The sequence below is a fragment of the Oncorhynchus gorbuscha genome, linkage group LG06, assembly GCF_021184085.1.
Source record: "Oncorhynchus gorbuscha isolate QuinsamMale2020 ecotype Even-year linkage group LG06, OgorEven_v1.0, whole genome shotgun sequence".
In the NCBI taxonomy this organism is placed as follows: Eukaryota; Metazoa; Chordata; class Actinopteri; order Salmoniformes; family Salmonidae; genus Oncorhynchus; species Oncorhynchus gorbuscha.
This window is the reverse complement of record NC_060178.1, coordinates 83,042,882-83,055,567: the sequence shown is the minus strand read 5'-3', so window position 1 is coordinate 83,055,567 and position 12,686 is coordinate 83,042,882. Positions and strand designations below refer to the sequence as shown.

Below are 12,686 nucleotides of genomic sequence, written 5' to 3'. Positions count from 1 at the left end.
TGAGTCAGGAATGTAGGCCTCCTTGCTTGCACACACATTTTTAGTTCTGCCCACATATTTTCTATAGGATTGAGGTCAGGGCTTTGTGATGGCCACTCCAATATCTTGACTTTGTTGTCCTTAAGCCATTTTGCCACAACTTTGGGAGTATGCTTGTCTATCTGGAAGACCCATTTGCGACCAAGCTTTAACTTCCTGACTGATGTCTTGAGATGTTGCTTCAATATATCCCCATAATTTTCCTCCCACATGATGCCATCTATTTTGTGAAGTGCACCAGTCCCCCCTGCAGCAAAGTACCCCCCACAACATGATGCTGCCACCCCCGTGCTTCATGTTTGGGATGGTGTTCTTCGGCTTGCAAGCCTCCCCCTTTTTCCTCCAAACATAACAATGGTCATTATTGCCAAACAGTTCTATTTTTGTTTCATCAGACCAGAGGACATTTCTCCAAAAAGTATGATCTTTGTCCCCATGTGCAGTTGCAAACCGTAGTCTGGCTTTTTTTATGGCGGTTTTGGAACAGTGGCTTCTTCCTTGCTGGGCGGCCTTTCAAGTTATGTCGATATAGGACTAATTTTACTGTGGATATAGATACTTTTGTACTCCAGCATCTTCACAAAGTCTGTTGCTGTTGTTCTGGGATTGATTTGCACTTTTCGCACCAAAGGTCGTTAATCTCTAGGAGACAGAACACGTCTCCTTCCTGAGTGGTATGACGGCTGCGTGGACCCATGGTGTTGAGTACTATTGAGTACTATTGTTTGTACAGATGAACGTGGTACCTTCAGGCGTTTGGAAATTGCTCCCAAGGATGAACCAGACTTGTGGAGGTCTACCATTTTTTTCTGAGGTCTTGGCTGATTTCTTTTGATTTTCCCATGATGTCAAGCAAAGAGGCACTGAGTTTGAGGGTAGGCCTTGAAATACATCCACAGGTACACCTCCAATTGACTCAAATTATGCCAATTAGCCTATCAAAAGCTTCTAAAGCCATGACATAATTTTCTGGAATTTTCCAAGTTGTTTAAAGGCACAGTTGAGTTAGTGTATGTAAACTTCTGACCTACTGGAATTGTGATACAGTGAATTACTTGTCATGCACAAAGTAGATGTCCTAACCGACTTGCCATAACTATAGTTTGTTAACAAGAAATATGTGGAGTGGTTGAAAAACAAGAATTAATGACTCCAACCTAAGTGTATGTAAACTTCCGACTTCCACTGTATGTGACAATGACCCATTCAATTGCATGTAGCCAGAATATATTAGACAAATAAAAACAAATGCAAATGTATTTGCTTTTGTTTTAAATCTCGATTAACAATCATTCTAACTAACCAATATTCTCTGAAATGTCTATGTATTTTAGTTTATGCTTAATTATTTGCATAATGTTCTTTACATTCCAAGCATTTGTGGTTTTACTTTCTCTCCTTATACAGACAATCAAATGGTACTTTCAAACAACCACAACAAGCTGCAGTCACGGGACAAAGACTTACATCATAAATCACTACTCAGCCCAAGTCATTCTAAATAGAGAAAGAAGTTTTGTGTGCAAGCAATGTCTGCCAATGGTACTAATATAATCTATTAGTGGAATTTTAAAGGATTAACTATTGATAAAACATTTTTCGGCTTAGTTGCAAGCATGTGAAAATATTTATTTCAGGTACAACTTCAGTAACTATAATGTCATGAGTTTCTTAAATGTGAACCCGAACCATTGAAAGTTCATTGTGAGTAAAATCCTTTTTCCAAAATTGATTTAGGTACATTTTTGTGAAGAGGAATGAGGGTTGTGATACGGGTAATTTAATAGTAAAATAATTTAAGGGATCAATCAATACATTCTATATTGCTTCCCCAGTATCTGTATGAACCATCAGGCCAAGTGTTTTTGGTTGACCCTGCTGGGCCGAAAGAGAAGGAGGAATCGGAACACGTTGCATTCAAATTCAGGTCTTAGTTATTCCATTGTACTGGATCTAATGCATATTAGCATTTTACATACATTCATAAGTGTAATCATTTTTTATGACATACTGTGAAAAACTCTTGACTGCTGGCTCTGTCACCAAGGAAGTTGCACAGAACTTCCCCAACAACCCCTCCCAAATTGATATAGAACCTTTACAAAAACACAAAAAATGGCTGTTTTGTAATGACATTTAATTCTAAGTTAATGCTAATTCTTTATTTTTATGTAGTTGAGTGGGACAGCCATATGTTCAGTTCATACCTATGATTTCAGAGTTCAACAAAGCCAAAAACTGCTTCATGTGTGTGATAAAGATCCTGGATGTGACCCAAAGACTGACTGGGTAATTAACTATATTTAATATGTTTATAGTCTTTTGACAACAGTGACGGCATGTAAGACAATTTACAATGTAACACAATGGATGGCTAATGTGTGATACTGCATTGATATTTGATATTATTTACATGACCAAGGAGCTATTGACATTTTACATTTTGAAAAATTCATGTAAAATCTTGTGAGATTAAAATTGACAAACTAAAGGGTGTGCAATATAGAAGGGTAGTCAGTGGACATTCTGAACCTTGTTTGAAGTCTTTTGGTTACATGACCAAGGAGCTATTGAAATTTTAAATGTAGAATACTTCATGTAAAATCATGTGAGAGGAAAATGGATAAACTAAAGGGTGTGCAATGTGTAGGCCCACTGAGTGGACATGCTGAACCTTGTGTGAAGTCAGTAGGTCATATGACCAATGAGCTTTTGAAATTCAAAAATCAAAATAAATAATTTAAAATAGTGCGAGATATAAATAAAATAAAAAAGTGTGTGCAATGTGTGTCTATGCCATCGGGTTAGCTACAACCAGTTTTGAATGTTTTAGGAGTAATGGTTAAAGAACTATTGAAATTTTAACATTTTGATTTGTCACTATGTTGATGGTCCCTACTTAGTGTTGGTGGATGTAAGGAAATCTACAGGCAAATATCCGTCAAATATCCAACCTGAATCTTTACCTCGGTGAGCAGGTTATAACATTATCCCCTTCACACCACTGAGCTGAATGGAGGGGGAAAAACACCACATAAAAAAATATGTTGGTAATGAAGGATTTTCTGCTTTTGAAATGTGGCAACATTTTTACAATGTAGAACTAATTTCTAAATCAATTTTTCTTTTAGTCAAGAAGATGAGATGAGCCAGACCAAACAACCACCCCACTGAGGTGGATCAGAGATGGCAACCACCTCTTCACTAGGTGGATGGGCACTACAGTACTACCACAGACAGAACAATGAGCCAGATATTTCACCGGATGTATAAATTTGAAGTATCCGCTTGACGTTTCCACTCAATACCAAATAAGATGGAACAAGAAGGATTTTGGCCAACATTCTGCAAATTTTCTCATCAATTAAACTTTTGATCTCAGTACATTATTCTGTTCACAAAACTAAACTTTGTTACGGACAGAGTGGACTGCGTTTTGTAGACTTTACACTTGCAAAAGTCATATTTGTTTAGAAGTAGAGCAAAGGCGAATTGAGTTATTACTCATGTGCATTTCACAGAGTAGGCGTGCCCTAAAGGAAATAAGCAAATGTCTGCGAGAACGCACCAAAAGGACCTCACCAGCTCTTGCTTGGCTCTGCACACCTCCTTGCTTGTTCTGTCCACTGTGACTCATTTGTTCCTATTTGAAATAACAGGTTTAATTATTATTATTTTAACTTTTTTTAACCTTCATTTAACTAGGCTAGTCAGTTAAGAACAAATTCTTATTTTACAATGACTGCCTACCCCGGCCAAACCATCCCCTAACCCGGACGACACTGAGCCAATTGTGCGCTGCCCTATGGGACTCCTGATCACAGCTGGTTGTGATACTGAGATGCAGTGCCTTAGACTGCTGCACCACTTGGAAGCACCATCTTGGTGTAGTTGTAAAAATCTTTGGTACTACACTGTGCCCCCCAAGAGATGGTACAGGACCCTTTAACAAAAACAAAATTCAGCTGCAACTTCATATACAACAACAATGCCTTTAAAGTCTTTCCCTAAGGCGCAATACACATGAAAGGCCAGTAGATGGGGAACTAGACCCACTAATGAGGTGACCCAATGTGACATTAGGAATGGCTTCCAACTGTTGCATAACATGTGAGTGAAAGACATGACAATTTTGTGTGATTGGGATTTTTGTTCTGTTGAAAAGCAGATGTAGACAGTATTCAGCAGTTGTGGACAGTGGACAATAGTTGTTGGTTTGTTTGAAAATTTTCCCCCCTAAAACTTAGAGATGTACTCAAGACCTGGGTGAACCACAATCTGGTGTTGGATATCTTGTTCATTATAGTTTGCAGTGCTTTTCAAATACAAAACAAAGCATTTCAATATGAGTTTTTAGATTTTTTTGTTGCCTTTATGGCACATTATCACTCATATACAGTAAGTGTCACACTGACAGTGTGCTGAATCCATAAAACAGTTGATGGTGCCTATTACATAAATGCCTGTAGAAGCCAAAATGTGAAGGTCATGAAAAATGGCAACAACAGCATTAGGCTTTAGGGTTTCTTAAAGGATTCCACTCAGAGAGACGGAAGAAATACTGTTACACACATACAAATGAAATCTGAGGCTGCTGAGGGGAGGACGGCTCATAATAAATAAACTTCAGTTAGTGCTAAATACAGCTGCTAGAATCCTGACTAGAACCAAAAAATGTGATCATATTACTGCAGTGCTAGCCTCCCTACACTGGCTTCCTGTTAAGGCAAGGGCTGATATCAAGGTTTTACTGCTAACCTACAAAGCATTGCATGGGCTTGCTCCTACCTATCTTTTTGATTTGGTCCTGCCGTACATACCTACACGTACGCTACGGTCACAAGACGCAGGTCTCCTAATTGTCCCTAGAATTTCTAAGCAAACAGCTGGAGGCAGGGCTTTCTTCTATAGAGCTCCATTTTTATGGAATGGTCTGCCTACCCATGTGACAGACACAGACTCAGTCTCAACCTTTAAGTCTTTACTGAAGACTCATCTCTTCAGTGGGTCATATGATTGAGTGTAGTCTGGCCCATGAGTGTGAAGGTGAACGGAAAGGATCTGGAGCAACAAACCACCCTTGCTGTCTCTGCCTGGCCGGTTCCCCTCTCTCCACTGGGATTCTCTGCCTCTAACCCTATTACAGGGGCTGAGTCACTGGCTTACTGGTGCTCTTTCATGCCGTCCCTAGGAGGGGTGCGTCACTTGAGTGGGTTGAGTCACTGACGTGATCTTCCTGTCTGGGTTGGCGCCCCCCTTGGGTTGTGCCGTGGCGGAGATCTTTGTGGGCTATACTCGGCCTTGTCTCAGGATGGTAAGTTGGTGGTTGAAGATATCCCCCCTTGTGGTGTGGGGGCTGTGCTTTAGCAAAGTGGGTGTGGTTATATCCTTCCTGTATGGCCCTATCCGGGGGTATCATCGGATGGGGCCACAGTGTCTCCTGACCCCTCCTGTCTCAGCCTCCAGTATTTATGCTGCAGTAGTTTATGTGTCGGGGGCTAGGGTCAGTTTGTTATATCTGGAGTACTTCTCCTGTCTTATCTGGTGTCCTGTGTGAATTTAAGTATGCTCTCTCTAATTCTCTCTTTCTTTCTTTCTTTCTCTCTCTCGGAGGACCTGAGCCCTAGGACCATGCCTCAGGACTACCTGGCATGATGACTCCTTGCTATCCCCAGTCTACCTGGCCGTGCTGCCGCTCCAGTTTCAACTGTTCTGCCTGCTGCTATGGAATCCTGACCTGTTCACCGGACGTGCTACCTGTCCCAGACCTGCTGTTTTCAACTCTCTAGAGACAGCAGGAGTGGTAGAGATTCTCTTAATGATCGGCTATGAAACTGACATTTACTCCTGTCGTGCTGACTTGCTGCACCCTCGACAACTACTGTGATTATTATTATTTGACCGAGCTGGTCATTTATGAACATTTGAACATCTTGGCCATGTTCTGTTATAATCTCTACCTGGCACAGCCAGAAGAGGACTGGCCACCCCTCATAGCCTGGTTCCTCTCTAGGTTTCTTCCTAGGTTTTGGCCTTTCTAGGGAGTTTTTCCTAGCTACTGTGCTTCTACACCTGCATTGCTTGCTGTTTGGGGTTTTAGGCTGGGTTTCTGTACAGCACTTTGAGATATCAGCTGATGTACGAAGGGCTATATAAATAAATTTGATTTGATTTGGATTAATACTGACTAGAATCGAGTGTATTGACCCGTCCTCCCCTCAGCAGCCTCCACTAAATCTGGCCATTAATCCTGAGCAGAAAGCGGACACATGGAGACAAGATACAGTTTTTTGTCGTATGCCACAATGAGCCAAACTGCAAGCTCTCAACACTCTATCACAACACTGAAGTTCCATTAGGTAAACAAACAATATCATGGCACAGTATCCATCCATCCTCATCACACAACATTCATGCAAGCTATTCATTTAAATAATATCTCAAGATGGTATTTTCTCTTCTCAATGCATATGCCAGTAATCAAACTATCTTCATAAATTTAAGAAATGCTCACGTAGAGCTTTGTCTTGTCTGATGGTCCACATCCTGGCCACTGAGCAGTATTTGCACTTTCACCACCCTGTGAATAGCTTAATCAGAAAGTGAATAACTTAATCAATTTAAGGTGACAGAATTAGATTGCATTTTTTGTCTCCTCCACTATGTTTGTAGCTCAGAATTTGAATGTCAAAGAAATGAATCAATCATATCTCCATATGCATTGGAGTCATGTCCTGGGTATTTTACAGCTTGTTCCTAGCATAAAGCTTCGCCGACCAAAGCGCTGCTATACACTGAGTGTACAAAACATTAAGAACATGCTCTTTCCATGACAAAGACTGACCAGGTGAATCCAGGTGAAAGCTATGATCCCTGATTGATGTCACTTGTTGCATCCACTTCAATCAGTGTAGATAAAGGTGTGGAGACAGATTAAAGAAGGATTTTTAAGCTTTGAGACAATTGAGACATGGATTGTGTATGTGCACCATTGAGGGGGAATGGTCAAGACAAAATATTTAACTAAGTATGGTAGTAGGTGCCAGGCGCACCCGTTTGAGTGTGTCAAGAACTGCAACGCTGCTGGGTTTTTCACACTCAACAGTTACCCATGTGTATCAACAATGGACCACTACCCAAAAGACATCCAGCCAACTTGACACAACTGTCTGAAGCAATGGAGTCAACATGGGCCAGCATCCCTTTGGAACGGTTTCGACCCATTGTAGAGCCCATGCCCCGACAGATTGAGGGTGTTCTGAGGGCAAAAGGGATAGCAACTCAATAAAGTTTTTCCTCATGTTTTGTATTCTCAGTCTATGTAAGGCTACCAGTTGTTACAACCTAGTTTTTTTGTGTGGGAGTCATATTTCTGTATATAATGTACAGTGGCAAGAAAAATATTTGAACACTATGGAATTAATATTTCTGTATAGATTTGTCATAAAATTTGATCTGATCTTCATCTAAATCACAATAATAGACATGCACAGTCTGCTTAAACTAATAACACACAAACAATGTTACGTTTTCATGACTTTACTGAACACACCGTGTAAACATTCACAGCACAGGGTGGGAAAAGTATGTGAACCCTTGGATTTAATTTAATTTAATAACTGATTGACCTTCCTTTTTGCAGCAATAACCTCAACCAAACATTTTCTCTAGTTGCCATTCAGACCTGCACAACGATCAGGAGGAATTTTGGACCATTCCTCTTTACAAAATCATATCAGTTCAGCAATATTCTTGGGATGTTTGGTGTGAACCGCTCTTTTGAGGTCATGCCACAGCATCTCAATCGGGTTGAGGTCAGGACTCTGACTTGGCCACTCCAGAAGGCGTATTTTCTTATCCTGAAACCATTCTGTTGTTGATTTACTTCTGTGTTTTTGTTGTTGTCCTGTTGCATCACCCAACATCTGTTGAGCTTCAATTGGCGGACAGATAGCCTTACATTCTCCTGCAAAATGTATTGATACACTTGGGAATTCATTTTTATGTCGATGACAGCAAGCTGTCCAGGCCCTGTGGCAGCAAAGCAGCCCTAACCACGATGCTCCCTCCACCATACTTTACAGTGGGGGTGAGGTTTTGATGTTGGAGTGCTGTGCCTTTTTTTCTCCGCACATAGTGTTGTATGTTCCTTCCAAACAACTAAACTGTAGTTTCATCTGTACACAGAATATTTTGCCAGTAGTGCTGTGGAACATCCAGGTGCTCTTTTGCGAACCTCAGACGTGCAGCAATGGTTTTTTTGGACAGCAGTGGCTTCTTCCGTGACGTCCTCTCATGAACACCATTCTTGTTAAGTGTTTTACATATCGTAGACCCGTCAACAGAGATGTTAGCATGTCCCAGAGATTTAAGTATTTAGCTGACACGGATTCTGCTCAACCTCATTGAGCATTCTGTGCTGTGTTCTTGCAGTCATCTTTGTAAGACGGCCACTCCTAGGGAGAGTTTCAACAGTGCTGAACTTTCTGCATTTATAGACAATTTGTCTTACCGTGAATGGATCAACATCACGGCTTTTATAGATACTTTTGTAACAATTTCCAGCTTTATGCAAGTCAACAAATCTTAATCTTAGGTATTTTGAGATCTCTTTTCTTCAAGGCATGGTTCACATCAGGCAAATGCTTCTTGTGAATAGCAAACTCACATTTTGTGAGTGCTTTTTAGAGTGCAGGGCAGCTCTAACCAACATCTCCAATCTCGTCTCATTCATTGGACTCATGGTTAGCTGACTCCTGACTGAGCTTTTGAAGAAGTCATTAGCCTAGGGGTTCACACACTTTTTCCAACCTACACTGTGAAAGTTTAAATGATGTACTCAATATAGACAAGAAGAAATACAATCATTTGTGTGTTATTAGTTTAAGCACATTGTGTTTGTCTATTGTTGTGCCTTAGACGAAGATCAGATCTAATTTTATGACCAATTTATGCAGAAATTCAGGTAATTCCAAAGGGTTCACATACTTTTTCTTTCCACTGTACATAGAGGAGGGGCCTTAAAGGGTGCTGTGTGGGTGTAATATAGTTTCCTTGAAATTACAATGCACTTCTCAGGAAACCTAGCTACCTGTCAGTGTGTGCACTGGTAGTTTAAGGAAACCCGTCAGTGTGAGCACACAGGAGGTTTGAGGATTCCATGCGCAGGTTAGTGAAGTAGCAATTATCAGGATTATTCTAAACAGTGGGGGGATCAATGGGGGATCAATTATAGTCAAATATGAAAGGATAAGGATCACAAAACATAGACATCAGTCATTATTAAGCATGATCTGGTTCATTTCTGAAAAGCAGTCTAGTTGGACAAAATCGTGCATGTTCTAAACAGTGTGGTGATTGCAGAATTGAGTCAGTTGTATAACTAGTTGAGTGGGATCGTTTCAGAAAAAAGCTGTCATGCAGTAGTTATTTCTATTTGTTATAATCTTTGAGAGATTCACCTGACTATTTAGGGTCATTCCTCACCTAATTTTATAATCACCAAAACATACACATATTCGCTTATCAAGCACAGTTCTGAATGCTGAATCCCCTGGACAAGACGTTGATATAATTGAACATAATACAAATACATTTAGGTACAAAATGTGTTTTATTGACTGTCAGGTGTGAAGTAAGGCAGACTGCAACCCTAGGTTCATTAGAAGATGCATCAAGGTCGTCTAAGACTGCGACCCTGGCTTGAGGAGCAGATACAGTCAGGGAAATACCCAGGGGTCACCTGGCGTGATGAGGTAAAACATGGTTTCAGATGTTTAAATAATTTTACAACAAAAATGTCATAATCCAGATTGTCATTGCTTTTGTTCTTGTACATTTGTAGTATGATTATACTGTACACTTAAATGCATTTAGGTCCAACGTCTGATACAAAATATCTAACATAAGCAAGATTGTTATGTAAGACTTCACTCACACCAGAAAATGTCCATATCCACCAGGTCTCATATCTCAAGTGAAATATCTTTCTGGTTATAACCAATATAATTTAAGTCCCCTTTCTAATAGAAGTCTCACTTCTTTCTTTTGGGAATATACTGCTTTTGTCACAGTCCAGATATGAAAAGATAAAAGGTTTACCATTTGGACTACTCTGCTTTGAACTTTAGACAGCTCAAGTTTTTCAGATTCCTTGGAAGCATGCGGCTCGACATGGTTGGAATATAGACAAGGACGCCACTTTGTTCCGAAACTGGGCGATACACACAGGTAAGAAGCAAGTTCAGACACCAATGGACAAAGCTCTCTGATTGCACCATGAAAAGCTCTCTTCCACCATGGTATGAAGGTATTATGTATACCCAAGTTTCTCATGGTCCGTCGCTGATAAAGTGCATTTATCACATCTCTAAAGCAAGTTAGAATGGCAGCAAATGTATCAGTTTGCTTGCTCCAATATTTGTCACTGATACTTGATATTATCAATTATAATACATCCAGGTCAGCAGTAAATATCCACTTCATGGACCTAAAGAACAGAGTTCTGCATTTTTACATCACCCTTGTGGATTAAACCTTATCAAAGATTTGAGCCTTATTCTCATATTCAATGTTTAATGGCCATAGCAACTGAAACACTGAAAAGCCAACACATCTGCCTGTAAACACGTCACACAAGTCAAACAACATTTTTATGATGTATTCAGATCTATGGATGGGAAAATGCATTTCCATTGTTGTAAATATGGATGATTTTATCATTTGCTAAAAAAATAATCTGTACTGACAAGGGCAACAAATTGACCTATTTGTGCATGTTTTCCAAGTCAGTAGTGAGAACCTTTGGGGTAAAACAATACTTGCTCATTCTTGCTTGTATATAAAATGACTCCGTTCACAGTTTTCCTTAGATTAATTCATTGTATCCCTTTGGTTCAAGGCAGATACAAACCTGGAATAGACAAGCCTGATCCGAAGACATGGAAAGCCAACTTCCGTTGTGCCCTGAACTCTTTACCCGATGTGAAAGAGCTACAAGACAAGAGCATCAAGAAGGGCAGTAATGCTTTCAGGGTTTACATGATGCTGCCTGTTATTAAAATGACCAAACAAAGAAAAGGTGAGTAGCTTTAGAAAGCTATCAAGAGTAAACATCTCAATGATGGAATATAGCCCAGTGATAATAATGACAGTCATGTTATTTGCTGCCATTTACTTTGTTGCTGTCTAGGACTAAAGGAGTCAGATGTTTCCATAAAACAAAGTCTGATCTCCCTCTCAGAAACTCACACAGGTTCTTGTGCGCCACTGGATAGATTTGCAGGTAGGAACAACTAACTACAGTGTATTGGCAAAGTCACTGTCCTGCATTCTCTTATGGTGTGTTGATCAATGGATTAGGTTCTCTTGGTATCAAGCCTTCTGTAAAAATGTAATGTTTAATTAAGCATCTGTCACCTCTGTTTCCATAGAGGTTTTCCTGAAGTATAGAGGTGGGCAGGCCAGTCACATCCCTGGTATATTTCATGTCAATGACAATTACCCTCCCTACAACACCATAAAGGATGGACAGTCACCAGAACAGTCCTACTCTCACCAGTCGTCCTTAACACCTGAAGTGCATGGTAAGAGCTGCTATGTATATAGCTAAAGTGCCAATGTATGTACATACAAAAGTAGTTCAAGCGCATTACTTTTTTTCTTTCTAGAAATAAATGTATGCATGGCCTTATTTTTACGTACACAGAAAGATCTGATACTACCACTGATGACAATGAGCAAGCAGAGGCTGTATTCAAGGTAAACTAGCAGTTAAAATTTCTGTGATTTCAGAATTGTCATTTGTAAGTTCGTTAATATGGCTAATATATGTACACAAATTAAAATGACATTCCATGCATCTACAATTTTAAACCAGTGACATGTGCTCCTGCAGATAGTTGATCACCTAAAAACCATAGAACACTGGAGCCAGTCTAATGAAAACAGAAGCTGGAGGGCAGCAGCCACCGGCTGGGTGGACTGTTATTGTAAGGCACTTGGCTACTGCCTACTTTCTCTTTCCTCTCTCAACGGACAACTTTTTCAAATAATTTCCTCAGATATGGTTAACTTTTTTGGGTGGGAAATTCTTCTCAATATGTTTATCCTCCACTCTACAGGTGAGGATATGGATTACTTGGGGTATCCCGTACAGACCGATTGCTACACACACAGTGCACAGCAAAGACCACTTCTATAAGACGAGTGGGAGCAACATGCATCTAACAGACTGCCATGCTAAAATCCCTGAAAAAGGTGGAGACATTTTTCTTCCAAGCCAAGCCCAATTCTATAATGCTGTATTCAGATGAACTGTAAGACTCTGAACAAGCAGTTGAGAGCACATACAGTACATTAAAAACTGAGTTAATCACATTAAGCTGAACTGTCGTTGTAGAATAGATTTTTTCCCCCTAAAATGTTTGCCTTTTTATTAAACTTAAATTGACAAAAGGCCTATATGTTTAAAGTTGTTTTCATTATAACTACAAACTCTTCTAGAAACTTAAATTGAGAGTATTAGCACAGTATCTCAGGAAATGCCCTTCGAGATGCATGAAGCAATGTCCATGGAGGAATTTCTTTCTTTAGGATAAAAAGGAGCAGGTACAAAAAAATACAAAATAAAAAAATAAAATAGAGCA

At 39.9% G+C, this 12,686-nt stretch overlaps 1 protein-coding gene across 1 annotated transcript; it reads left to right on the top strand.

Moving 5' to 3' along the window:
- The first annotated feature begins 9,151 nt into the window (after positions 1-9,151).
- irf1a (interferon regulatory factor 1a) lies at positions 9,152-12,336 on the top strand. The gene is made up of 9 exons (XM_046351969.1): positions 9,152-9,207; positions 9,667-9,794; positions 10,170-10,269; positions 10,940-11,119; positions 11,231-11,323; positions 11,472-11,624; positions 11,747-11,799; positions 11,936-12,029; positions 12,162-12,336. Exons 2-9 carry the CDS (start codon positions 9,708-9,710, stop codon positions 12,239-12,241), a joined length of 840 nt encoding a protein of 279 aa, XP_046207925.1. The 5' UTR covers positions 9,152-9,207; positions 9,667-9,707; the 3' UTR covers positions 12,242-12,336.
- Positions 12,337-12,686: the final 350 nt, after the last annotated feature.

What these genes read in the sequence shown, in the direction of transcription:
- irf1a (XM_046351969.1), top strand. Translation starts at nt 9,708, where the DNA reads ATGCATCAAGGTCGTCTAAGACTGCGACCCTGGCTTGAGGAGCAGATA. An exon ending in CTTAACACCTGAAGTGCATG is followed by an intron (nt 11,625 to 11,746) that starts GTAAGAGCTGCT and finishes TTACGTACACAG; the next exon opens with AAAGATCTGATACTACCACT. An exon ending in AAGCAGAGGCTGTATTCAAG is followed by an intron (nt 11,800 to 11,935) that starts GTAAACTAGCAG and finishes GTGCTCCTGCAG; the next exon opens with ATAGTTGATCACCTAAAAAC.